The sequence below is a fragment of the Neoarius graeffei genome, chromosome 25 (assembly GCF_027579695.1).
Source record: "Neoarius graeffei isolate fNeoGra1 chromosome 25, fNeoGra1.pri, whole genome shotgun sequence".
Classification (NCBI taxonomy): Eukaryota; Metazoa; Chordata; class Actinopteri; order Siluriformes; family Ariidae; genus Neoarius; species Neoarius graeffei.
In genome coordinates, this window is record NC_083593.1 from 13,836,198 (window position 1) to 13,863,731 (window position 27,534).

The 27,534-nt window shown below is 43.5% G+C and overlaps 1 protein-coding gene across 7 annotated transcripts in view; it reads left to right on the forward strand.

Moving 5' to 3' along the window:
- The window catches only part of pi4kaa (phosphatidylinositol 4-kinase, catalytic, alpha a), a 97,769-nt gene extending 70,443 nt beyond the window's left edge, over nucleotides 1-27,326 (forward strand). For 6 of the 7 annotated variants that reach the window (XM_060908776.1, XM_060908777.1, XM_060908774.1 and 3 more), the window contains 14 exons: nucleotides 6,435-6,488; nucleotides 6,580-6,700; nucleotides 7,097-7,226; nucleotides 7,323-7,393; nucleotides 7,530-7,602; nucleotides 10,331-10,401; nucleotides 11,706-11,815; nucleotides 11,894-11,998; nucleotides 12,225-12,350; nucleotides 16,585-16,705; nucleotides 21,489-21,648; nucleotides 21,850-21,939; nucleotides 25,741-25,824; nucleotides 26,013-27,326. In XM_060908776.1, coding sequence (XP_060764759.1) covers nucleotides 6,435-6,488; nucleotides 6,580-6,700; nucleotides 7,097-7,226; nucleotides 7,323-7,393; nucleotides 7,530-7,602; nucleotides 10,331-10,401; nucleotides 11,706-11,815; nucleotides 11,894-11,998; nucleotides 12,225-12,350; nucleotides 16,585-16,705; nucleotides 21,489-21,648; nucleotides 21,850-21,939; nucleotides 25,741-25,824; nucleotides 26,013-26,064 — 1,368 coding nt within the window. In that variant the 3' untranslated portion in view covers nucleotides 26,065-27,326. Of the gene's footprint in view, nucleotides 1-6,434; nucleotides 6,489-6,579; nucleotides 6,701-7,096; nucleotides 7,227-7,322; nucleotides 7,394-7,529; nucleotides 7,603-10,330; nucleotides 10,402-11,705; nucleotides 11,816-11,893; nucleotides 11,999-12,224; nucleotides 12,351-16,584; nucleotides 16,706-21,488; nucleotides 21,649-21,849; nucleotides 21,940-25,740; nucleotides 25,825-26,012 lie in introns of those variants that run through there. The other variant, XM_060908779.1, reaches the window with a different exon arrangement.
- Nucleotides 27,327-27,534: the final 208 nt, after the last annotated feature.

Sequence of the window (27,534 nt, forward strand, 5' to 3'; positions counted from 1 at the left end):
AGGTCTCGACTATTTTGGCTGTCGCCCGGCGCCAGGAGGAGCGGTCTGAGGTGAGACTTTCAAAGTCATTTGGCTCGACTTTTCCTTTTTTGAGGTATAATTTCAGAGTGTCTTTGTATCTCTTCTTTTGACCTCCCTGAGAGCGAGTTCCCACCTCGAGCTCTCCAAAGAACATTTGTTTCGGGAGACGTGTGTCATCCATTCTGGCACAGTGCCCTGCCCAGCGTAGCTGGTTCTTCATGACCATGGATTCAATGCTGGTACTCTTTGGTTCTTCCAGCACGCTGACATTTGTCCGATAGTCTTTCCAGGAGATCCCAAGAATTCTTCGTAGGGAGCGTTGGTGAAATTGCTCCAGGGTTTTGAGGTGTCTGCGATATGTCACCCATGTCTCGCTGCCATATAAGAGGGTTGGTATGATCACAGCTTTGTACACCATTATTTTCGTGTCAGTTTTGAGGTTACAGTTCTCGAATACGCGTTTCCGAAGTTTTCCGAAAGATGCGCATGCACTCCCAAGTCGGTGAGTAACTTCATCATCGATGTTTGCTTTAGTGTTGAGAATGCTTCCGAGATAGCAGAAGTGTTCAACAGATTCCAGTGTTTCCCCATCTAGTTGAATATTTGCCACGGGAGCCTGCTGGCCAGGAGCAGGTTGAAACAAAATCTTTGTCTTTGTTTTGTTCATTTGGAGGCCAAGCAGCTTATAGGCTGAGTTAAAGAGATCGAGGGTATCCTGTAGGTCCTTTTCCGACATAGCTACAACGGCGCAGTCATCGGCATATTGTAGGTCATTCATTTTTATTTTCTGGACTTTTGTGGTTGCCTTGAGCCGGCTCAGATTGAAAATACTTCCGTCAAACCGGTATCTGACTGTGACACCGGCGGGGAGTTGGTCTTTGATGAGAACAATGACCGCGAAGAGGTAGACGTCGAAAAGGGCGGGTGCCAAGACACAACCTTGCTTGACACCGGTCACAATGGGGAAAGCGTCCGTTTCCAAGTTATTATACAGCACAGTGGCAGTCATGCCGTCATGCAACAATCGCAGCATCTTGAGAAACTTGTCTGGGCAGCCCAGGTGTTTCAGAATTTTCCACAAAGCTTCACGGTTCAGGGAATTGAAAGCTTTGGTCAAGTCAATGAAGGCCATAAACGGGCTGCTGCTGCTCGACGCACTTCTCTTGCAGTTGTCTGGCCGCAAAGATCATGTCAATTGTGCCACGTTCTGGTCGAAAACCACATTGTGATTCTGGAAGAATCAATTCGCTAAGTGGTTGGAAACGAGTGACGAGGACCCTTGCCAAGATCTTGCCGGTGTGAGACAGCAGTGCGATGCCACGGTAATTGCCGCAGTCTGATCTGTCCCCTTTTTTGAATAACACAACAATCATCGCGTTTATTAGTTCGTTTGGTAGAGCTTCATCCTCCCAAACATGTTGAAGAAACTTTGTCAGTTGAGTGATTAGGGCAGGCCCCCCAGCTTTATACACTTCAGCAGGGATGCCGTCAGGTCCATAAGCCTTGTTATTATTCAGGCTCATAATAGCCCGGGCAACTTCTTGGAGACTCGGTGGGGCAGCAAGTTCACTTCTTTCAGGAAGAAGAGGGATCTGACTTATAGTCTCTGCAGTAACTGTGGTTTTACGATTCAGAAGTTTTTCAAAGTGTTCTTTCCATCTTGCCATGATTGATGCGTTGTCCTTGAGCAGTGAGCCGTCTTCCGCTTTCAGGGGAGCCAGGCCAGTCTTTATTGGTCCATATAATGCCTTTGTGGCCTGAAAGAAACTTCTCATGTCGTTATTGTTGGCGAAACCTTGAATTTGGGAGGCCTTATCAGACCACCATTTATTTTTCATTTCTCTGATGCGTACTTGCACCTTAGCTTTGAGGTTGGAGAATTTCTTGTGTTTAGCGGAATTATCATGATCATCTTGCCAAGATACGAAGGCACGACGTTTCTGGTCCAAAAGCTCTTGGATTTCAGGATCATTTTGATCAAACCAATCTTCATTCACTCATTTGTGAGTGCCAATTGTTTGGGTACATGTTTCGATAATGGCAGATTTCAGCGAGCTCTATTGCTCGTGGACACTGCCAAGGTCAACATCGGTAGAGATAAGCTGCTGCAAATTTTCGTTTAAACAAGTCTGAAATTTTTCCTTTTCCAGGGGCTTCAAAGTTTGGGAGAATAGCAGGGTACAAATAATTTACAGCAGGGTGCAAAATGGTAAAATGTCTGCCAGCGGCAGACATAATGCACGCAAAGCGTGCAGGGGGGGTTTCAAAGGGGGTGTGCCCCCCTTTGGGCACGGAAAATTTTATGCAGCTAACAATTGTCGCATTTTGGTTGTCGTCAAGTTTCAGGCGGAGTGTCATGATTCTGTCATTCACTCCAATCGGTGTTTCTTCCAGTTGATTCACTATATTGTTCTTTATAGCAAAACCAACTCTGTGTATTCTTCTTTCTTCCTGTGGTAGACCTTTCTAAAAGAAGGTATACCCTCCTAAATCCTCTTTCAGTTGCCCTTCATCTGCAAGGCGAGTCTCACTCAGGGCAGCAATGTCCACGTGAAGGCGAGCAAGCTCCCTGGCAACAAAAGCCGTGCGTCGTTCTGGGCGGTCACAATCATCTCTATCTGTAAGTGTCCTCATGTTCCAAGTCACGAAGAGAAAACGCCGGGGTGAGCGCTTCTGATTTTTCTTTTTTGTTTTCTGGGTTTTCTTCGTTCTTTTCTTACTGCTAGGAGACGACCCACTGGGCGCAGCAACCCAGCCAGGAAGAGTCGGGATGAACTATTTTTGAGGCACCTTTTCTAGCCCCGTACCCAAAGGGGGGGAGCAAAGTGGATCCTAAAGAGGGCTGCTCCGTCATAGATGTCACTGCCGAGAAGTGACTTCATCCCTTTTTCCAGCCGCTTAGCGACCCATGACATCTACCGCCAATCGTGCAGAGTTGTGACTAGGAACTCCCAGGAGTCGCATCCCTGTTCCACTCGCCACGCATCCATTGCCGGTTGGACTTTTCAACACCATCAAACATAGACACCTGGTTTGCGCGTGATTTGATTATTGTGAAGAAGCCCCTGCGCGGGGAGTGATCCGAACTCTTGACAGTGTGAAGGTTGACACAGTGGTATACCGAAGTAAGACGACTGTGCCGCCCGCACACTGCTGCAGCAGATAGCCGTCAGGATATTCCGAGTAGAAGTATCAAGCGCCCTTCCGAAACTGCGGTCCGGGAGGTTTCTGTCAGAGACCTCACCCTTAGCCTTTGGCTTAAAAGCCTGTCCCACAAGGCAGCGGGAGGCAGAGACTTTTTGAGGCGGTCTCTGCAAGCTATTTAACCCATAGTTGGGACCCTGACAGGTACTACCACCCCGGGTCAGGGTGGACCTGGGAGCAATGATGACTGAGGGGTAACTCCACCTTCCCCAAAACTCCAGAACTCCCGAACTGGAGCCTCATCACCGGATGCAGTTTTGAGTCATACCCAGGACATTGTTGATGGTAGAAGAAGAGATGCCGTGGATCCTCACTGTCTGTCTGTGGCCTGTGTGTCAGGAAATCCAGTACCCAGTTGCAGAGGGATGGTGGTAATCCAAGCGGCAGCAGTTTGTTGACTAAAGTCTGCGGGTCGATCGTGTTGAACTTCAAGCTAAAGTCCAGGAAGAGCAGCCTCATGTAGGTGTCTCTGCTCTCCAGGTGGGTGAGAGCAGAGTGGATGATGGATGAGATGGTGTCCTCTACAGACCTATTACTCCTGTATGTGTACTGGTCTGGGTCCACATTTATGTCCACCTTCTCCTTAATGTGGTCCATGACCAGGTGTTCGAAGCATTTCATGACTATCGGGGTGAGAGCCACCGGTCAATAGTCGTTCATGCTCCTCACTGCTGCACACTTGGGCACTGGAACGATGGAAGATGTCTTCAGACACACTGGCACCACAGCCTGGGAGAGGGAGGTGTTAAAGATGTCTGTCCACATCTCAGTGAGTTCATATGCGCAGGCCTTCAGGACGCTCCCTGGGATGTTGTCTGGTCCTGCTGCCTTGCGGGGGTTAACGTGCTGCAGAGTCCTCCTCACGTCATCTGCTGACACGCTGAATGATGGTAGCTTACCCTCTGGGATAGTGAGCCTGGTGTGGGTAGGGGGATCGGCAGGTTCAAAACGGGCATAGTTGAGGGCATCTGGCAGGGATGGGTCCCAAGGGCACTCGGTGTTCTTCCTGTTGTAGCCTGTGATTGCCTTTATGCCCTGCCACATGCTCCGAGGGTCATTGGATGCAAAGTGGCCCTGGATTTTTTCAACATGTGCTCTTTTTGCCCGTGTCACACCCGCTTGGAGGTCCCTCCTTGCCGCTCTCAGTACCAGTGCATCTCCAGACCTGAAAGCTGTGTCATGTGCTTTCAGGAGATGCTGAACCTCACCATTCATCCATGGCTTCTGGTTAGGACTTATGGTGATGTTTTTGGTGGTGGTGACATCATTGATGCATTTCTGGATGAAGCCGGAGAAGGCTGAGGTATACTCCTCCATAACTACACCTTCACCAGTGGTAGCAACTTCCCTGAAGACCTGCCAGTCTGTCCGCTCAAAGCAGTCCTGCAGTGCAGGAACTGCTGTGCTGGGCCACACAGTGATGGTCTTCCATATTGGCCGGTTGTTTTTCAGTACAGGTTGATGGGGCAGGAACCAGCAGGACGGAGATGTGATCAGAGAAGCCCAGGTGGGGCCATGGCACCGCAGCATACACACCCCACTTGCTGGTGTAGACCTGGTCCAGAGTATTGCCTCCCCTGGTTACAATGTCCATGTTCTTGTAAAACCGGGGCAGGCAGTCCGTCAGACGGGCGTGATTAAAGTCTCCAGCAATCAGAAAAAATGCCTCTGGGTGTTGATCCTGTAGCTCGCTGACGTGCGTGTGCAGTTCCGTCGGCGCCATGCTGGCGTGTGCGCTTGGAGGAATGTAAACAATCACCAGCAGCACTACCGTAAACTACCAAGGCAGGCAATGCGGGCGGCACTTTAGCAACATAAACTCCACAGATTCAGAGCAATGCTGGCTTACCAGTTTGTGCACCAGTTCTTGTTGATACAAGCACAGAGTCCTCTACCACGGCTTTTCCCCGACAGCTGATCGCGGTTGGCGCGGAAGAAAAGTAGTCCGTCCAGGTGGTACACAGAGTTCAGCATGTTGTCATTCAGCCAGGTCTCGGTGAGCAGGAAAGCACAGCAATTCCTCATCTCCTTGTGGAAGTTAAGCCTCAGCCTAAACAGGTCGATCTTGTTGTCCAGAGAGTGGACATTAGACAGGAACAGAGTTGGAAGAGCGGGTCTGTTGTTAGCCCTTAGCCTAGCTAGCAGGCTGGCTCTCTTCCCCCTCTTCTGCCTCCAAGTGCACCATTGTCTCCTTGCGTGCTGCTTTGTTTTCCTTTGTCCACTCTCCTTTAGCAGCCCAAAACGTCCTAACGCTGCCTTGACGTTTGGTTTCAGTCCCACATTCAGGTTCCCCAGAATAAATAGGTCCTGTGTGCTGTATTTCAGCCTCAGTTTGTTGCACGAGTTAATAGAAAAGATAGCAAGAGGTTGTACGCTAACCGGGAGCCGAGAAGCCGCTGCACCACTGCGTGCCGCTATCTTAGAGGGACTGTCTGGCTTATCAGTGCACAGTTCAAAAGCCAGCATCTGTGATGGTATGAGGGTGCATTAGTACACATGACATGGGTAGCTTGTACATCTGGTTAGGCATCATTGATGCTGAATAATATATACACGTTTCTGAGCAATATGCTGCTGTCCAGACAAAATCTTTTTCAGGGAAGGCCTTCTTTCTTTCAGCAACATAATGTCAAACTGCTTTCTGCACATATATTAAAACTGCATGGCTTCATAGTAAAAGAGTCTGGGTGCTAAACTGGCCTGCCTGCAGTCCAGACCTGTCTCCCATTTAAAACATTTGGTGCATTATGAAGCGCAAAATACGACAAAGGAGACCCTGAACTGTTGAGCAACTTAAATTGTATATCAGGCAAGAATGGGACAATTTTTCTCTTTCAAAACTACAGCAATTGGTCTCTGCAGTTCCCAAACATTTACAGAGCGGTGTTAAAAGTAGAGATGTTGCAACACAGTGGTAAGCATGCCCCTATCCCAACTTTTTTGGAACGTGTTGCTGACAACAAATTCAAAATTAGCATATATTCTTCAAAAAACATTTGATATGTTGTCTTTGTCCTATTTTCAATGAAATATAGGGTTTCCATGATTTTTCAAATTATCGCATTCTGTTTTTATTTACAGTTTACACAGCGTCCCAACTTTTTTGGAATTGGGGTTGTACTATTGTCCTTGTCATTGTCCTGGCTAGAAATATGTTGTGGGATAGTCCAAGGATGTCAATTAACATGTACTTTCCTTTCCTCTTAAAGGATGCGATTCTGTTCTACATTCCACAAATAGTGCAAGCTCTCCGGTATGACAAGGTAGGAAGCGTTGGCTCATTGCACAGTTTTCCCTTATGGACCTTAGGACCGTGTTTTCTCGCGTCTCACGATGCGTGTTCATCTGTGACAGATGGGGTATGTGCGTGAATACATACTATGGGCTGCACAGAAATCCCAGCTGCTTGCACATCAGTTCATCTGGAACATGAAGACCAACATCTACCTGGATGAGGAGGGCCACCAGAAAGACCGTGAGTAACGGGAGAGTGATCAGATTCGGAGAAAGTGATCATTAGTCCTATATAGTCATAATGACAACAAAAATGATTACAGTGTTGATTTCTAGAAATGACATATTTAGAGCCTATTTATTTTATCAATAACCATTTATTAATAAAGTAGGCAGTCGCATGTACCATTTCTCAAGTGTATTAGCTGTTGGAGCAAATATGTTTTTAAGCAGAATTGTAATCTCTATTGGTTTTCATTCGCTGTTAACAATTGACAGTGTTAAGATTAACCTTTGAGGTGAAATACTCCCCATAGGACATTCAGATTCACAAGATTGTAGTTGGTTTGTTTGTTGTATTAAAGAAAACGTAGGTGTTAACCATCATGGGTTCTTTTTTTTTGGGGGGGGGACACAGCGGACATTGGTGAGTTGCTGGAACAGATGATGGAGGAGATCATGAGCTCTCTGTCTGGCCCGGCTAAAGATTTCTACCAGCGCGAGTTTGACTTCTTTAACAAGATCACCAATGTCTCTGCCATTATTAAGTATGTTCTCTCACACAAGCAAGTAATAAAAGAACTTCTCTGTTGTTCCTGGATTAATGGTGTGCTGTTTTTTTTTTTTTTTTTTTTTCTTGTCAGGCCGGTTCCTAAAGGTGAAGAGAGGAAAAGAGCTTGCCTCAAAGCCTTGTCTGATATCAAAGTTCAGCCAGGTGAGTGTTAATTTCCAGAACATGTTCATTTTATACTTTAGACTTGGTACCCATTTTATTCACCCCTCCCTCTCCCTTTTTTTTCCCCCCTAAATTTGGGTTTACGACTTACTTTTTGTTCTTTTCACTCTTCCAGGCTGCTACTTACCAAGCAACCCTGAAGCCATTGTTCTAGATATTGACTACGAGTCAGGAACTCCCATGCAGAGGTGCGGTCTCTGAAACGGCTAAAGCAAATGAGATGTCATTAATGTAAACGCATGGTTAATTGTAGTGCTCAGTGTTCATATGGCAGACTCGGAGAACCAGTCATATGTCTGGATATTTGCAAGAATTCAGCCACAACCACAGAAAGGATGAAAACTTTTTGATTTTGGCCAAAATAGGGATTTTTATTTATTTATTTATTTATAAATCTTGCAAAAAATAATACTGAAAAATTACTCAGCTCAAATATTACTCATTTTCACAGCAGACATTTAAATTCCAAGACATTTAAATATTTCCCTTTTAATCCACTCCAGTGTAGCTTTAGCAGTATGTTTAGGGTCATTGTCCTGCTGGAATGTGAACCTTCGTCCCAGTCTCAAACCTCTGGCTGACTCAAACAGGTTTTCCTCCAGAATTGCCCTGTATTTAGTGCTGACCAGCTTTCTTTCAGTCCTGACCAGCTTTCCTGTCCCTGCAGATGAAAAACATCCCCCCACAGCATGATGCTGCCACCACCATGTAGGAATGGTGTTCTCAGGGTGTTGGGTTTGTGCCACACATGGTGTTTCCCATGATGGCCAAAAAGTTGAAATTTAGTCTCATTTGACCAGAGAATCTTCTTCCATGTGTTTGGGGAGTCTGCCACATGCTGCTGGGCAAACTCCAAGTGTGTTTTCTTATTTATTTATTTATTCTTTAAGCAGCGGCTTTTTTTTCTGGCCATAAAGCCCCGCTCCGTGGAGTGTATGGCTTAAAGTGGTCCTATGGACAGATCCTCCCATCTCCGCTGTGGATCTTTGCAGCTCCTTCAGCGTTGTATTTGGTGTCTTTGTTGCATCTCTGATTAATGCCCTCCTTGCCCGGTCTGTGAGTTTTGGTGGGTGGCCTTCTCTTGTCAGGTTTGTAGTGGTGTGCCATATTCTTTCCATTTTGCTATAATGGATTTAATGGTGCTCCGTGGGATATTCAAAGTTTCTGGGATAGTTTTTATAACCCAACCCTGATCTATACTTCTCCACAACTTTTGTCTCTGACCTGTTTGGAGGCTCCTTGGTTTTCATGTTCCTTGCTTAGTAGTGTTGTAGAGTCAGGGTCCTTCCAGAACAGGTTGATTTTATACAGACATCATGTGACAGATCATGTGACACTTTGCACACAGGTGGATCTTAGGTGGTGTTTACATTAGACCGTATCGTTGTCGTTGCGGATGCACTGTCCGTGCACATTAAAACGCCGGGAAACAACTCCACAGGCGGAACAGTTTGAATCCGCCAGGGCCCACGTATTCAACACAGTACGTATCTGATCCGGTGCTGTGTAAACATTGAGGAACGAGGATACGCAGTGCTTAGCTCTAGCTGACGTCGTCATTGGACAACGTCACTGTGACATCCACCTTCCTGATTTGCTGGCGTTGGTCATGCCACGTTGGTCATGTGACGCGACTGCTGAAAAACCTTCTCCTCTTTAGTCCCAATGACACAGCGTCCCTGATTTCCATAAAGAACTTCAAATTTTGATTCTTATGCTCTCTCACACTCGCTCGCTCGCTTGCTCTCTTTCTCTCTTTTGCTCACTCTCTCTCTCTCTCACTCGCTCACTCAATCTCTCACACACTTTATGTGCTTGCAAGTGGTGAGTGACTTGCGCATGCCCGATATGCACTGGGATCATGTGACGTGCCGTCTAATTAGTCATGTGATTAGCGTATCCGTGTATTGGCGTTGCTGTGTGCACGGGGAACGGTTCTGTTGCGGGCACAGAAATTGTGTGTACGCGAATCATTTTAAAAATGTTAATCTGATGATCCACTGATTCGAAATAATGTAAATAGGGCCTTAATCAACTAATGATGTGACTTATGAAGTTAATTGATTGGACCAGCTCTTATTTAGGGGTTTCATACGAAAAGGGGTGAATACCTATGCACACTCCAGATTTCTGTTTTTTTTATCTTAATTATTGTTTGTGTCACAATAAAGAAACAATTTGCACCTTTAAAGTGGTAGGCATGTTGTGTAAATCAAATGGTGCTAACCCTCCAAAAGTCCATTTTAATTCCAGCTTGTAATGCGACAAAACAGGACAAACACCCAGGGGGATGAATACTTTTGCAAGACACTGTTAGCCCTTCTGTTGTCTTCTGCTTTCAGAGTCGGTTATTGGTGTTAGTCGATGGAATAGATAGCGATGTGTTATAAAATGAACAGACTTGTATCATGGCCCTTTTAAGGGTTCACAAAAATGCTAATGTGGTCCAGGCAGAATTTGAGTTTAACATCTCCGAGCTTGTATCAAACGTACTTTGATGCCTCTGCGTAAGTAACCATAAATATGTCAGGAGGAAATGGAGTTGTAAAAATGGGCAGTCGAAAACTTTGTTAGCGAAGTGTGATTTCCTCAGATGAAGAATGTCAGGCTTTGATCAGGTTGTTTGCAGCTACATGCACCTCGTAGTGAAATGGACGTAATCTGAATCATTTGTTTGTGATCAGACATCGGATGTTGAAATGTGATGGGGAACGGTTAGACATTTAATCAGAGTCCAGGTTTTAAAAAGCTGTGACATGTAGCTGAGATGCAAAAGAGAAATCATTTCAGTTTAGGAAGGTCTGTAGTTTTTAGAACTATAAATAGTACAAAATGCCAAAATTTCACCATGTGAAGGGTTTTCCCAGGCCGCCACACATTTCATGTATCAGGATATTTCTGTTTTGTCTTTTGTAGTGCTGCCAAAGCTCCTTATCTGGCAAAGTTCAAAGTCAAGCGATGTGGAGTGAGCGAGCTTGAGAAGGAAGGTATGTTTTCTACTCCTTTCACACGCTTTTTTTTCCCTCCTTATCTGTCTCTTCACTGTTTTTTATGGAGGACTGATCATGGAATTTAAAAGAAATGAGTTGAAACTTTTTTTTTTCCCCCTCCTCCAGTTAAAAGTAGACAGCCTTTCGATTTCATAAAATCAGTGAAATTTAGTTCCCTCTGAAATTTGGTCATTGTGATGCATGTTTAAAAAAAACAAAACAGGCCATTCTGTGGCGGGCAAGTTATTTAATTTGAAGGGATTCCCGAGTAAATAATGTACATGAAATCACTCGCTTTGTGCAGTCAAGCAGACAGAGGAAGTCCGTGTGTGTGTGCACATGCGCAGGTTTACTTTCTTCTTCTTTTGGGTTTTACAGCAGCTGGCATCCACAGTGTTGCATTACTGCCATCTACAGGTTTACCTTTGACCGTGCACTGACAGTTCCATCATTCTGTCGCTAAACGAACAGTTGATCACGCCGAGGTGCTTGCTGACTGCCGATATTTATTAGTTTGGTCCTGCGCTTCCTTTCCTTCGTATATAACATAACGTCTTTTCTTCTGGCTTTCCGTTACTGTAGTCGGTCTTTCACGTTTCATTCGTGTTCTCTCCTGTTTCAAATTTGTATCCCACAATACTTTGTACGAACAGGAAAAGCCCACTACATAATGCATGAAGTAGTATCTTGTATTGCGTCATGGTGAAGCAGGAAAAAATAGCGGAGAATTTAGGGCCGTGTGGCCCTTATTTCATTAATTGTTCTATTAAAAAAAAAAAAACTGATAAAATTGGAAGTCTGTGATTCGAATTCAGTAGCTTTCGGTCTGAAAGGGCAGTATAGCTTGTATTGTATTGGCAAAACATTATAGTTCCATGGTCCTTGGCCAGTTCTGGTATTTGATTTGAATTTAAATACCCTCATTTCCATCGATGGAAATGTATGCAATTTCAGAAACCCTTCAGCAGAATATTGGAAATTCTTCAGGGAAAATGTTGATTAGGATGTCTACATGGAAAGGTGAACACGCAATGTGAGAACACAACTGAGAAATATGGATGCCAAGCATAACCTAGGTAACAAACCTGGCTAACCATTCTAAACAAGACAACACATCCAGGAATATCATCATTTTCAACATTAGATTTGTTAGTTTTTTTCTTCAGACTGTGTTGTTGGGTTTTGGCCCCCCCCCCCCCCCCCCCCCCCCCCCCCCCCAGTATAAATGCAGTTAATAGCACAACACAGCTAATTGATCATTGCGTACGAACCTGCATAATTGTGTACCATGTTCATTCCAGGTCTGCGATGCCTCAGTGATTCTGTAGAAGATGGTGAAGAAAACTCTGAAGCCGTCCAGAAGGTCTGCTGGCAAGCGGCCATCTTTAAAGTCGGAGACGACTGCAGACAGGTTAGTCATCTTCCAGTTACTTTATTTGGAATACGATGATGATGATTTTTGATGATTTGATCTCATCTCTTGTGATAGGACATGCTGGCGCTGCAGATCATTGGACTCTTTAAGAACATATTCCAGCTGGTGGGGCTTGACCTGTTTGTATTCCCTTACAGGGTTGTTGCTACGGCCCCTGGAGTGAGTTCCACTGCATAACATGCACTACTCGCTGTTAGGATGTTTAGCTATTTTCTTTAAGTTTTGCTTAGTTTATTATTGGCTTCTATAAATTGGTGATAGAAACTAGGAATAACTGAAGAGATTATTTTAAGCATAAATGTAGAGATTAGTATATGCAGGTGCAAAAATAAATAAAGCGGAGGAAGTGTGCGTGAGTGTAAAAAGCACTGTATGTTTCTTCCAGTGCGGTGTCATTGAGTGCATACCAGACTGCAAGTCTCGTGATCAGCTGGGAAGGCAGACTGATTTCGGCATGTATGACTACTTTCGAAACAAATATGGTGACGAGTCCACTCTGGCTTTCCAGAAGGTGATGTATTTCAAAACTAACGCTCGTGTTTCCATTTAGCCTTTATAAATGTAAGGAATAAAACACTATCGACCTGCTGTTGTTGCAAAATAATCAACGGGGTGGTGTGATTCCACTCCAAAGTTAATTATTTTCCAATACCGGCATACTCTGAAGTGTTTTGTTTCTCTTGTACCACAGTAGGTTTTCATTCAGGAAGTGAACGACGTGTGGAACATTCTGTTAGCGCTGATGTTACAGCTATAAGCAGTCATTCTCTCACCATCATCTCTTTTTTTTTTTTTACTCTCTTGAAGCTAATAGGACAAAAATGTCGCTTATGTTACTGAGAGAGCTCAAAACCTGTGTCAGAACTTAATTACTGTTTTAACTGTTACAAAGCAATAACACCGGAGACTCTTTCTCAACATCACCATAGCAACAATGACAGATTTGTGACTGTGTGGATCGTCAGACGTAAAATTCCCTGTGTAATTCTATTATATACTTTTGTAAGCACATTAATGTAAACGGTGAAGGCGGGACTACTGTCAGAGCTGCTGTGATGGAGAAATTAATCAACATGCTGTAACCAATCAGAATGAGTCTTCAGGAGTGCTGTGGTTTCATGCAAAGCAGTGTTGTAGTCGAGTCACTAAGGCTACGTTTACATTAGACCGTATCTGTCTCGTTTTCTTCGCGGATGCACTGTCCGTTTACATTAAACCGCCTGGAAACGCCGGGAAACGGGAATCCGCCAGCGTCCACGTATTCAATCCAGATCGTGTCTGGTCCGGTGCTGTGTAAACATTGAGAATACGTGGATACGCTGTGCTGAGCTCTAGCTGGCGTCTCATTGGACAACGTCACTGTGACATCCACCTTCCTGATTCGCTGGCGTTGGTCATGTGACGCGACTGCTGAAAAACGGCGCGGACTTCCGCCTTGTATCACCTTTCATTAAAGAGTATAAAAGTATGAAAATACTGCAAATACTGATGCAAATACTGCCCATTGTGTAGTTATGATTGTCTTTAGGCTTGCCATCCTTCCACTTGCAAGTAGTAAGTGATATGCGCTGGGATCTCACACACAGCGGCTCAGTCCCGAATCGTGGCTTGTGCACTTCACTCGCGCGCTGTGTGAGCTGCGCAGGGCCGGAGTGCGCACCCTCCAGAGGGCACTCGCTGTTCAGGGCGGAGTGATTTGGAGCGCAGGATGCCTGCGGAGCCGAGCGTATCCGTGTATTGGCGTTGCTATGTGCACGCAAATCGTGTATTGGTGTTGCTGTGTGCACACTAATCGTTTTAACAACGTTAATCTGATGATCCGCTGATACGGTCTAATGTAAACATGGGCTAAACCTCGAGTCCGAGTCCCGTCTCGAGTCCCCAGTCTTCAAGTCCTAGTCGTTAAAAAAATGTCGAGTTGAGTCCGAGAAAAAGACAACAACCGCACCATTTGACGGTGGCTGTTTTAGCACCGTTAACATTAGTTTGTTCCTGAACGTGACGTATGAACAGGTGAATATGCTTTTCTTTGTCAGGGAGTGTGAAGTATTCTGTCAGAGATGGTTGAGAGACAGATGGAAGTGCAGAAGGTGTGTTTATTAATACAAGTGAAGACACGTGAACAATCCAGAACGGCAGGCGAAATCGTGAAACAGGCAATAGGTCAAGCGAGGCACAAACAGACTATTGCGCTACGTTCACACTGCAAGGCTTAATGCTCAATTCCGATTTTTTTGTGAAATCCGATTTTTTTGTGAGGTCGTTCACATTAACAAATATATGCGACTTGTATGTGATCCTCAGTATGAACGAAAAGCGACCTAAAAGTGTTCCGCATGCGCACTGCAGGATACGACGACGTCACACGCAGTGAGCATGGCCAGTGTTTACGGAAGTAAAACCGCCCGGTTGCGGTATGACTCATCCAATCTAGCTTGAATAGCTGCATCCTCCCAAATGGAAATCAGCTCCCTAACCTCTGCGTCCTTCCATTGAGAAGATTCAGAACCTTCACAGCCCGAAGCGTCCCTCGCATTGATGTCATGCGCAGGGGCGCAGATACGTTTTTAGAACTGGGGGGGGACAAAAAACTGGGGGGGGGACAAAGCTGCCAGCAAACCAACCCCAACATGCCTGTCAAACTTGTTGTTAGTAACCATAGCAACCAAGCTCGAGCTCGCAACCTGTGCAGTCTGCGCAGCTCAACCAACCGAATATCAGTCTTTGTTTTGTTTTATGTGAGTTGTTGCAACTATATGTATACACTGCTGTGCACCTCAATAAACCGAATGGTAATTAGTCTTTTGATTTTTCCGTGAGGTTTGCCTTATGCAAAGAAAGACAGCATAGACGTTTTTTCCTCCCTATAAGTAGGGGGGACCGAACGAGGTGAATTTAAAAATGACTCGTCCCACCCTCTATCTGCGCCCGTGATTATGCGCCATGTTGTTGTAACTTTTTTGAGAGACCCTCCGCCTACTTCAGCGCAGAATAGTGACGTTTGTGGCTTGTTGATGACGTGTAAGTCGGATGAATGCGACCTGGCGGTTCAGACTGAAGTCGCATATGAAAAGAGCGGATAGGAATCGGAATTAGCACCACATATCCAAACGGCCTGGGTCGGATTTGAAAAAATCGGATCTGTGTCGTTCATATTGTCAATAAAAGATCGGATACAGGTCACATATGGGCGAAAAGATCGGATTTGAGTCACTTCAGCCTGCAGTGTGAACGTAGCCTTGTAGACTCGGCAGAATCAAAGACGAGAAACAGGAAATCAGGGATCAGGAGACTAAACAAAGAAATAAGGCTCGGTAATGTGTCAACAATGCAACTCAATACTTCGCAAAGTAAGCGTCTTTTTATATCGGCATGCTGATTGCGCCTTAATCCTGTGCAGGTGCATGTGCGAGAGTCCGCTTGGCGCACGCGCTGTCCAGAGAGTCTATCTGATGCATGCACCAAGGCGTGTGGGTGTGACACTCTTGCATGAAATTAGTACAAAAATTAATGTAGATATAAATATCTTATGACAAATTATGATGACGTTACAAAAAAAAAAAAAGAAAAAATCCGAGTACTCGCCTCCGATTTATGAGTCCAAATGCAGTTAATGGACGAGTCCAAGTCACGAGTCCTTAAAATTAAGGCACAAGTCGGACTCGAGTACTACAAGCCTGATGCAAAGTGATATTTTTAATTTAAATAATTGACTTCAACATCCTAAACTTTTTGTAGCACTTTTAACAACCAACATAATCACAAAGCAGCTTTACAGTAATCTGGCTGTAAATTTAAATTGGTCCCTCATGATCAAGCCAGAGGCGATGGTGGCAAGGGAAAACTCCCTGAGAAGTCATGAGGAAGAAAACTTGAGAGGAACCAGACTCCAAAGAGATCTTTTTCTGTTCGACACTGAATAGTGCAATTATGAGTCGTTAGTATACATCTGTGAATCAGTACCTAGTCAGTCAGTGCATTTACATGCACATCCAAATCGAGCTAAGGGTCCCAGCAGGGGTGCCAGAGAAATCCAATCCTACATGCACACAAGGAAATCGAGCTATTGTGTGAGGTACATTGTGCACCCGAGCCACAGGTGGCGCTACACGCCCCATCGTGTTGGTACACTTCCGGTTGTCGTCATGAGGAAGAGCTATTCAAGAGTATAAACAAAGTTATCAGTTCCGTGTTCACAAGAAGAACGACGACGAGGACAGCAACATTGAGATAAGTAGCTCGACTACGTAGCTCGATAGGGTTTACATGCACTAAGTAGCTCGGCTACAATCGCATAATCTAGGTCGCGTAGCTCAATTACGAGAAATCCAGTTCGGTTCGATTTCAGCCGAGCTAAGGTGTTTCCATGGCATTTAGAACTTCGATTTCGGTCAAGCTACGGCAGAAATCCGATTTTCTCTATGTGCATGTAAACGCACTGAGTGTCGTGCAGTCGTAGCTTTTGTGAGTGATGGTGATCGGAACATTTGGAGAATAAAATAACAAGGCTGCCAGAAAACCATTGTTGGGCTCTTGAGTGTAGCTCTCAACCCTCAACTGCTCAGCGATTTATTTAATGGGTTTTATTCTGCTTTTGGGGGGAAAATAACATCTGGTAGGTGAATACATTTATTCTATAGCTGTAAAAATGGTTAAATTGCATCATATCCTGTCTGATGTGTGTTCCCTTAAATAGACAGCCAGGTGTCCTAATGCATCACTGTCTGTTCTCCTGTGTCCACCAGGCGCGGTATAATTTCATCCGCAGCATGGCTGCCTACAGCCTTCTCCTCTTCCTGCTGCAGATCAAAGACCGGCACAACGGCAACATCATGCTGGACAGCAAAGGCCACCTGATTCACATCGGTGTGTTTTTTGTCTCTGATTTTGAAAATTCATCAGGAAAAATTAGGGGGGGAAATACCTTAATGATGAACAGATGTATATCTGGACGTTCCTGCATTATATACAAATAATAATAGAATACCATTGCTTCTAAAGCAGGCTACTGAAATGTGATTATTCTCAAATCCCAGAACAGTCCTGGAAGTAAATAATAAAGAAATAACTGGACAGTTCTGTCTTTCAAATTTGATAATAATACATATATACAGTGGAGTCCGAAAGTCTGAGCGCGCGAGTGAAAATGCTTCAATTTTGCATTCGTTTTTAATTAATACATTTTTTTTCCATTGCAAATTTTATCATTGATGAAAATAGGAATCTTTCAAGAATCTTTGAAATATTTACATGAATTTCAGAGTTTCAGAGTCTTTGGTTTCCTCCCCTTTTTTGCTTTAATGACCGTGTGCACTCAAGCTGGCATGGACTCTACAAGTTTGTACAAAACCTGATCTATTTTAGATCACATCCATCGGACTATCGTCTGAACACATGCTTCAGTCGAAGAGATTACGCGCGGGGGAAAATTTGACCTTTTGTTCAAAGCAGTTAATATGGTCAAGATCACAAATTTGCTTACATTTAAATAGGGATCTAGAAATGGTGCAGAACTTTGAATATGACAGAGGTTCACCATTTATGTCCTTGGTTTTTAAATATTTCAGAATTCTCAAACTTTCTGTTTATTTCAAGTTTTAAATGACAAAAAAAACCAACAACAGATTTTTAATGTGGTCTTAAAATATACGTGCATCTTAAAAAATTTGAATATCTTGAAAATTCTTATTTTTCGTAATTTAATTCAAAAGGGTAAACTTTTTTTTTTTAATTATATAAATTGATCTTAGGAAATCCACACTGCACCAGTCCCCTACTGCTGTAAGGGCTGTCCGGTCCCTGTACGAATGGAGCAGGAGTCTGGTTCGCATTGCCGGCAGTAAGTCAGACCTGTTCCCAGTGCATGTTGGACTCCGGCAGGGCTGCCCTTTGTCACCGGTTCTGTTCATAATTTTTATGGACAGAATTTCTAGGCGCAGCCAGGGGCTGGAAGGAATCCTGTTTGGGAACCACAGGATTTCATCTCTGCTTTTTGCGGATGATGATGTCCTGTTGGCTTCTTCAAACCAGGACCTTCAGCATGCACTGGGGCGGTTTGCAGTCGAGTGTGAAGCGGCTGGGATGAGAATCAGCACCTCCAAGTCCGAGGCCATGGTTCTCGACCGGAAAAGGGTGGCTTGCCCTCTCCAGGTTGGTGGAGAAGTCCTGCCTCAAGTGGAGGAGTTTAAGTATCTCGGGATCTTGTTCACGAGTGGAGGAAGGATGGAGCGTGAGATCGACAGGCAGTGATGCGGTCGCTTTACCGGTCCGTCGTGGTGAAGAAGGAGCTGAGCCAAAAGGCGAAGCTCTCAATTTACCGGTCGATCTACATTCCGACTCGCGCCTATGGTCATGAGCTTTGGGTAATGACCGAAAGAACAAGATCGCGGATACAAGCGGCCGAAATGAGTTTCCTTCTCAGGGTGGCTGGGCGCTCCCTTAGAGATAGGGTGAGAAGCACAGTCACTCGGGAGGAGCTCGGAGTAGAGCCGCTGCTCCTCCACATCGAGAGGAATCAGCTGAGGTGGCTCGGGCATCTTTTTCGGATGCCTCCTGGACGCCTCCCTGGGGAGGTGTGCCAGGCATGTCCCCCCGGGAGGAGGCCCCGGAGAAGACCCAGGACACGCTGGAGGGACTATGCCTCTCGGCTGGCCTGGGAACGCCTCGGTGTTCTTCCCGAGGAGCTGGCCGAGGTGTCTGGGGAAAGGGAAGTTTGGGCTTCCATGCTTAGACTGCTGCCTCCGCGATCCGGTCCCGGATAAAGCGGAAGAAGACGAGACGAGACGATCTTAGGAAATACTCTAATATTTTGAGGACACTGGATTTCTGATTTTCATGAGCTATACGCCATAATGATCAGAATTTAAAACAAAAAAAGGCTTGAACTGTTTACATGTAATGAATATAGAATAAATGAAAGTTTACCTTTTCTGAATTAAATTACGAAAAAAAGAACTCTTTCAGGATATTCTAATTTTGAGATGTGTGGGGTTTTTTATATATATATAAGCCATGTATGATGAAATTGAGCTCGCATAGTACATTGCACATGTGCATGTCAAAGGTCGCTCCAACATAGACAACAAACATGGCTGCCTCCAGTGAGTTTATGCCGAGGTTCAATCTCATCGACGAACGTTAAAAATGAAGAATTTTAGTTTGGAATTTTTTTAATGAAGAATATAAATCTAATATACCATACACTGAGAGGCACTGCTGATTATGGATTCTCTTCGGTGACTGGCAAAGCCACTTCAGAGGATCCATATTTTCAACTGGAGTCTCTCAGTGCGTGGTATATTTTGATTTAATATGTCACTCAGATCCGCGACGTATTTTATATGAAAAATGTGAGTTTTTCAACACGGGAAGATAAACTTCATATCTGTGTGCCGCCGTGTAATTTTTTTTATTTTTTTTATTTTCTAGACACCTATACAAACAAAAAGTACCCAAATTTATCAGAACAATTCATCGATTTCCTCACGAGTGGAGAGAGATAAAATTATACACATACAATACTGTGCAAAAGTCTTAGGCACCCCTTCCCCCCCCCTTCATACAAACTTTGTTATAGATTTCTATTTTATGACTTCATTATCGAGTCAGTACAAAAACATTGTAGAGTTCCAAACATTCATTTTCCAGCACACAATTAAATGTTACAGATTAAAAAAAAAAAGTTTGCATCTGAGCAGCATATTACATAAGCAGCCACTTTTCAGATTAAAAAAGAAAACATAATGAAGGCTGCTGGGTTTTGGTGCAAAATGAAGAAGCGAGTGTGACAGTCAAAGTGTCCAGAAGAACCATGGCAGTAAAACCGACAGCTCCTTTTAAAACTGCACTTGTTGAACCTGAGACTTTTTTTTTTAAGCCAAGGGTAGTCGCACACCAAATATTGACTTTGTTATATTGATTTATTATGGCTTACTGCTGTTTATAGTATTTATTTATTTTTTTTAAATGTTGAAACGTTTCATTTCATTATATTTTAAGCCATTTTTGGTCGACAGCATTTCTTTACATGTGCCTAAGACTTTTGCACAGTACTGTGTATATATAAAATGTGTGCGCGCGTTACCATTTCAGTGAAATTTAAAATTTGGTGTTCAAACAAGATATTAAAATTTCAGATTGTCTCTTAAAAAAAAAAAAGTTTTAAATGTTTTTATTAGTGCTGTCAAGCGATTAAAATATTTAATTGTGATTAATGTCGCGACAGTCATAGTTAACTCGCGATTAATCGCAATTTAATCGCACATTTTTGTCATATAAAAAACCATTGTAATTCTCTTATCAGCATAAAAAAGTGAATGGGCTTGCTTTGTACCAATTTTTTTTTTTTTATTGCAAAGCATAACACGTCTTGACACAGCCACTGCAAAGTGAAACCTAAGCCGAGCACCGGCGCGGGGCTAGCAAGAGAACCATGAGTGAAATGATCTAATGTTTGAGTTAGTCTACAACTCTAATCAGAGAGATAGGTTACACAGTGACGGTAGGCTTGACATGCTTGATTATAATATAAAGTACACTATTATATTAACTTTAAGTTGTTCGTTGATAAATATTGCATTGAATCTGATCTTTACTGTTTTCAGCTCACTTAACACATTTTGTACTTTTACACTTTCTGCCTGTTGATGCGTCGCGCTGTCCAATCAGAGGCGGCCAAATTTGCATATTACAGGAAGGATTTCTGGGATAGCATTGAGTTTACAGTTCAGAGGGATCTGGCTTCTTTAGACGCTGTCTTCTTAAAACTGAATAAATATTTAAAAAGAGCCAAATGAGCCAGTCTTTTGAACGGCTCTTTTCAAAGAACGGATCACAAAGATGCGGATCCCATCAAAGAGCCATAAATCCCATCTCTACTAGCGCGCTGTGCCCGCGCTGGTTCTTTGGGGGGAGGGCAGAGGACTCTGGCTGTGCGGGGCGTGGCATTACAGTCTAGCTGCTATCGGTTTTCTAAGCAAAGTCTCTGTTCCAAGTTCCTGGCAGTTTCAAAAGCTTATGAAAAACCTACATCATGTCACAGAGCGTTAATCTCGCGATAAAAAAAATATCGCCGTTAAAATTGAGTCAAGTTAACGCGACATTTTTGACAGCACTAGTTTTTATTAAAGGTCATTATTAAACAATGACTGACTTCTACAGTAGCGCCATTCAATCCATGGTCTAATTCTAATAATAACATTAAAATTTGTTATTTAACAAAGAAAATTGTATAATCATTGTAATTAGTCTTTACGTAAGGAGATTTCTTTAACATTTATGGAAAGTCATCCCCCCAGTCTTAGCACTTTGTTACAATCACACGTAAAGCTGTTCCTTCAAGTTTTTCACCAGAGGAAAGTCTAAGGATGCACGATGTTGAATTTTGCAGTTTCTTGGTGACAAGGCATTCTTTTTAGCTTCCATCACTTTCGAGAACTACATAAATGCAACTGTAAATGGATAAAAATGATGACTTGCTCTTCAGTAAATAATATAATGTAATCAGATTGGAATGGTATAACCGGAACATGCTGTTTATAGGAAATAATCGGCTTTATGATGGTAGAGTAACGACGCCACGCCATCATTGAGTTAGTTGGTTGATATATATATATTTTTTTTAATTATTTTTTTTCTTTGGTGGCTGTAGATTTTGGCTTTATGTTCGAGAGCTCTCCGGGTGGGAACCTGGGCTGGGAGCCAGACATCAAGCTGACTGATGAAATGGTGATGATCATGGGGGGCAAAATGGAGGCCACTCCATTTAAGTGGTTCATGGAGATGTGCGTGCGTGGATATCTTGCTGTAAGGTGAGACGTTTGCCTTGTAAATATTTGATGATGAGGAATAAGGTTGTAAGGCCAAGCCACGGGGTTGGAGTTCAGCCTGATTTTAGTGAGCCGAGAGAAATCTATGTATAGATTTGGCAAGGCTTCCATATTTGTGTCCTCACTTCTTCTTCTTCTTCTTCTTCTTCTTCTTCTTCTGTTTGTCTTTCTGGCTAATCAAAGGCCATATATGGACGCTGTGGTGTCATTGGTGACCTTGATGCTGGATACTGGCCTTCCATGCTTCAGAGGACAGACCATAAAACTGCTCAAGTACGTTGTGTGTGTGTGTTGCACTTTGAACAGTAGATATTGTCACAAAGCAGCTGTGCAGAAATCTGGATGTTGATTTAGAGTTCCAATAAGTCGTAGACATGAACTCGTCCTAAAAGCGAACTCCTCATCGTCAGGGTGCGTCAGTAGTGGGATTATAAATAAATACAGTGTACAGGTCTAGAACGCTGAAGACAAACAGAACTTGGGGCATTTTCACCCTTGGCCCAGATACCTGGGTCTCATGATTACAAATCCATACATGACTATTGTGCACACAGGTTTACGAAATAGTCTGCGCTTGGCTCATCCATTTGCATTAAAAAATATATATATTCTTTTGATGCCAGCTGTGAAGAAAAGTGCTTGCTCTTTGGATACATGGCATGCCCTCATGCAGGAATGCCTGGAAAGGATTTTCAATACGAGTCTATTGTGAATGAGTTCTTGGATGAGCCCAGAATAGTCTTTGTCGGTACAAATCTACAATATCCAGGTGAGATTATCCACTGATGCATGGATGAGCTTTGAACTTCAACTGCAATAAGCCAGCGCTTTTATTAAAGCTAGACGGCCTTTCGAGTTCATAAAATCAGTGAAATTTAGGCTACGTTCACACTGCAGGCTGAAGTGACTCAAATCCGATCTTTTCGCCCATATGTGACCTGTATCCGATCTTTTATTGACAATATGAACGACACAGATCCGATTTTTTCAAATCCGACCCAGGCCGTTTGGATATGTGGTGCTAATTCCGATTCCTATCCGCTCTTTTCATATGCGACTTCAGTCTGAACCGCCAGGTCGCATTCATCCGACTTACACGTCATCAACAAGCCACAAACGTCGCTATTCTGCGCTGAAGTAGGCGGCGGGTCTCTCAAAAAAAGTTACAACAACATGGCGCATAATCACGGGCGCAGATAGAGGGTGGGACTCGTCCCACCCAGATTTAAATTCACCTCGTTCGGTCCCCCCCACTTATAGGGAGGAAAAAACGTCTATGCTGTCTTTCTTTGCATAAGGCAAACCTCACGGAAAAATCAAAAGACTAATTACCATTCGGTTTATTGAGGTGCACAGCAGTGTATACATAGTTGCAACAACTCACATAAAACAAAGACTGATATTCGGTTGGTTGAGCTGCGCAGACTGCACAGGTTGCGAGCTCGAGCTTGGTTGCTATGGTAACCCACAACAAGTTTGACAGGCATATCGGGGTTGGGGTTGGTTTGCTGGCAGCTTTGTCCCCCCCAGTTCAAAAAACGTATCTGCGCCCCTGCGCATGACATCAATGCGAGGGACGCTTCAGGCTGTGAAGGTTCTGAATCTTCTCAGTGGAAGGACGCAGAGGTTAGGGAGCTGATTTCCATTTGGGGGGATACAGCTATTCAAGCTAGATTGGATGAGTCATACCGCAACCGGGCGGTTTTACTTCCGTAAACACTGGCCATGCTCACTGCGTGTGACGTCGTCGTATCCTGCAATGCGCATGCGGAACACTTTTAGGTCGCTTTTCGTTCATACTGAGGATCACATACAAGTCGCATATATTTGTTAATGTGAACGACCTCACAAAAAAATCGGATTTCACAAAAAAATCGGAATTGAGCATTAAGCCTTGCAGTGTGAACGTAGCGTTAGTTCCCTCTGAAATGTGGTCATTGTGATGTATGTTTATTTCTGTAATATCGCAACTTCTCAGCCACAGAATGGCCTGGGGTTATTTAATTTGAGGAGATTCCCCAGCAAATAATGTGCATGAAATCGCTCACTTCATGCAGTCAAGCACAGAGGAAGTCCGGTGTTCTGTAAAGTTATCCTACCTCTTGGATTTGTCCTACCAAGCCTACTGCGCATGCGCGAAATCCAGGAGGGTAGGAAAATTCAACAGACTCGTCTGCCGAGCCGTGCTGCTTGTCAGGAAAATCCTACCTCAAGTTTCCAGCTGTTTTGACGCTGCTTTTTTTTAATATTACATTCAAATTGTTTGATTTACTCAACCAAATAAGCTATATTCAATAATTACAATGTAGGCATATTTGCAATTCAGAAACGTATAAAATACAGTATTTATAAACAAACGAAACGATGCCCCGTCATAACTTTGACCGCACAGTGCCCACTGCGTGACAGAATTAGCAAGTTCTCATACAGACCGTTTTATTATTCAAAACAAAACAAGTCATTACAAATTATTTGACTCGGCCAAAGACTCGACCAATACGCACAAAACATAAAAATCGGCAAATGCGTGAAATACTCACCGATTTTCTATCAGCCCAGCTGATCGGTAGGACAAAACTCGGTCCAAATTCCAAGATATGACGTCATGTGTTCTGCGCATGCGCAGTAGGCTTGGTAGGACAAATCCAAGAGGTAGGATAACTTTACAGAACACCGGCATGGTTTCCCACCGTCTTCTTCTTAGTCTTCTTTTGGGTTTTACGGCCGCTGGCATCCACAGTGTTGCATTACTGCCATCTACAGGTTTATCTTGACCGTGCACTGACAGTTCCATCATTCTGTCGCTGATCACACCGAGGTGCTCACTGAGCGCCGATATTTATTAGTTTGGTCCTGTGTTTCCTTTCCTTCGTATATAACATAACATAACGTCTTTTCTTCTCGCCTTCCGTTACTGTAGTCAGTCTTTCACGTTTCATTCACGTCCTCCATTTTTCTCTTCTGTTTTAAATTTGCATCCCACAATGCCTTGCATGAACAGCGAAAGCCCGCCATGTCATGCATGATGTAGTATCTTGTATTGCGTCATGGTGAAGCAGGAAAAAATAGCGGAGAATTTAAGACCACGTGGCCCTAAATTCATTAATTGTTCTATTTTTAAAAAAACTAATAAAATTAGAAGTCTGTGATTCGAATTCAGTAGCTTTCGGTCCACTAAACAAAAATAACTGGGTGTCGGGGAAAATTCTTTTCATGACCTACACTTGAAAAATCTGAAAGGGCAGTCTACCTTTAAAGGAAAGTTTGGGGATTTTTTTTTTTTTCCCCCACATATGTCTTCTTTTTCTATCTCTGAGTCCAGATATTTACTAAAGGACAAAAACAACTGAAATGGGTCCAGTATTAAGTTTGAACGTTACGCTATATCCAGCAACTGCAACATGGCTGTACAATGTAATCCTATCAGGCAAGCATTCACGTCAAAGGAAATCACTTGTTTTCACCACTGACCGGCTGGTAATGTTCGTATACGTGTCTGACAACATGGAAAGGATCCCTGTAGAGATACCGTAGACCGATTTCGATCATTTTCGGACCCAAAGAGATGGAGAAAATTAAATTCAGGGCGTAGATTAAAAAAATAAAATAAAATCCTGGCGGGGGTGGCACGGTGGTGTAGTGGTTAGCGCTGCCGCCTCACAGCAAGAAGGTCCGGGTTCGAGCCCCGTGGCCGGCGAGGGCCTTTCTGTGTGGAGTTTGCATGTTCTCCCCGTGTCCGCGTGGGTTTCCTCCGGGTGTTCTGGTTTCCCCCACAGTCCAAAGACACGCAGGTTAGGTTAACTGGTGACTCTAAATTGACCGTAGGTGTGAATGTGAGTGTGAATGGTTGTCTGTGTCTATGTGTCAGCCCTGTGATGACCTGGCGACTTGTCCAGGGTGTACCCCGCCTTTCACCCGTAGTCAGCTGGGATAGGCTCCAGCTTGCCTGCGACCCTGTAGAAGGATAAAGCGGCTAGAGATAATGAGATGAGATGAAAATCCTGGCGCTTTCCTTTCAAGTCGAGCGCTCTTCTTAATAAATGTTCAACATGTTTTGTTGTTGATGTATTACAGGCAAAGGTTCAACCCCAACATGAGTGAAAAGGAGGCTGCTGCATTTATGATTAAAGTCATTGAGCGGTGCTTCCTCAGCAGCAGGTACACCATTATTTAGTAGTAGTAGTAGCAGTAGTAACTTGTATTAAACCAATTTGTCAGTGTCTGAGACTTTTTTAAAGATTTATTTGATTGTATATCTATTAGAACAGCGACAATGGTCACTTTTAGTGGCTGTAGTCGATAGCCGTGTGATAGTTTGACTAATGGATCACTGTTCTGTATTGCAGGAGCAAAACCTATGACATGCTGCAGTATTACCAAAACCAGATCCCGTATTGATGTCACTACACTTCATCCGCCTTCACTCCATAATTATCTACGCCTCTTAGCTGCCCCGCTTCCACTGGCATCAGTGGCCATATCAGACCAAATGTCCATATGTAAAGATAAGCACTTTATATCATTCTTAGCCCCCTTTCAGTAAAAGTAATGGCACACTGGGAATCGTAGGTCAGTTATTTCCTGCAGAGTTGCTGCAGGGCGTCTGCTGTACAAAATGCTGTATGTACACAATGAGTCAGTTTGGGGTGGCTTTTTTGTTTGTTTGTTTGTTTGTTTGTTTAAGCTCCCTTTAAGATGTGCACCGTAACGGATTCATACCCCTTATGTTAACATTCCACTTTGAATGTTTACAGCATTCTGATCTGCAGGACTGGGTATGGGTTGTATACTTCCAGAGAAGCTATCATCATCACCTCGACACAAGTAGTACTGTAACTGCTTGTGTGTTCATGCAACAATCGGCTATTGCGCACTACGTCCACCTGTAAGGTGTCATGTTTTCAATAGGATGTGCACTGGATGTTTAATTATTATTCAGATCAAACTGCTGGGGTTATCTTAAAGACGTGCATTTAATTAGAGTGCTTTTGCGTGTACCCGAATAATCTTTTTTTTTTTTTTTTTTGGTAACATCTTCGCTTGGTAAGAGGATCTCAGTTTCACAGTTTAGCTCGTACGCTTAGGGCAATCTGTAAAGAATTGGCTTCACTTTGTTTGTTTCAAGTTTATTTTAAACAAATTCTTCATTGTGCTGTCCGGTGGAATTGTTAATCTATTGACCTGAGCTTGTTTTAATAGATTATCCAGAGAACTGTTGTAGTATATGGAATGTAAAAGTGAACCCTATTTCGTGTGTATATATAATATGTATGTCTGACATACTGTATATGTATGAGATTATGATCAATGGCTGAACAATGATCTAGAATTTTATTTTATTCTAAGCTTTAATGTTCCCATTAGTGCATTAATAGATTCACATTCTGTATCAATTCGAGCCTTGTTGCATCGGTGTGTTTTATTTATACAGCTGTGCAATAACCCCCCGTGTTACTGTAGCATCGTTTGATGCTGGTTGAAAAAGTGGAGCTGCGATGGTGAGCTCGGTAGACTCGTGCTCTACAGTCAGAATCCTAGTTGGCTTTACACAGGTGGAAACCGCTTAGCATTTCCAGTACCCTGATGTAGAACGGTGGTGTGTTTTTCGATTGAAGTTTGATGTGCTCCGATGTCAAATAATACAAACGGTTTAAAAACAAGTGTGTGTATGGTGTGTGTGTTTTTTTTTTTTAAATAAACGTAGGTTATTCATTACCCTTTCTGTATATTTAAGTTATTCCATGAAATCGAGTCGTACATGAGCTGATAGCCGATGAGGCACGTAGCACCGAGTCGGCTATAAGCGATGTACGACGAGATTGAGTGGAATAACTGTTTTATTCTATCCACATTCACTGGATTTTGAGA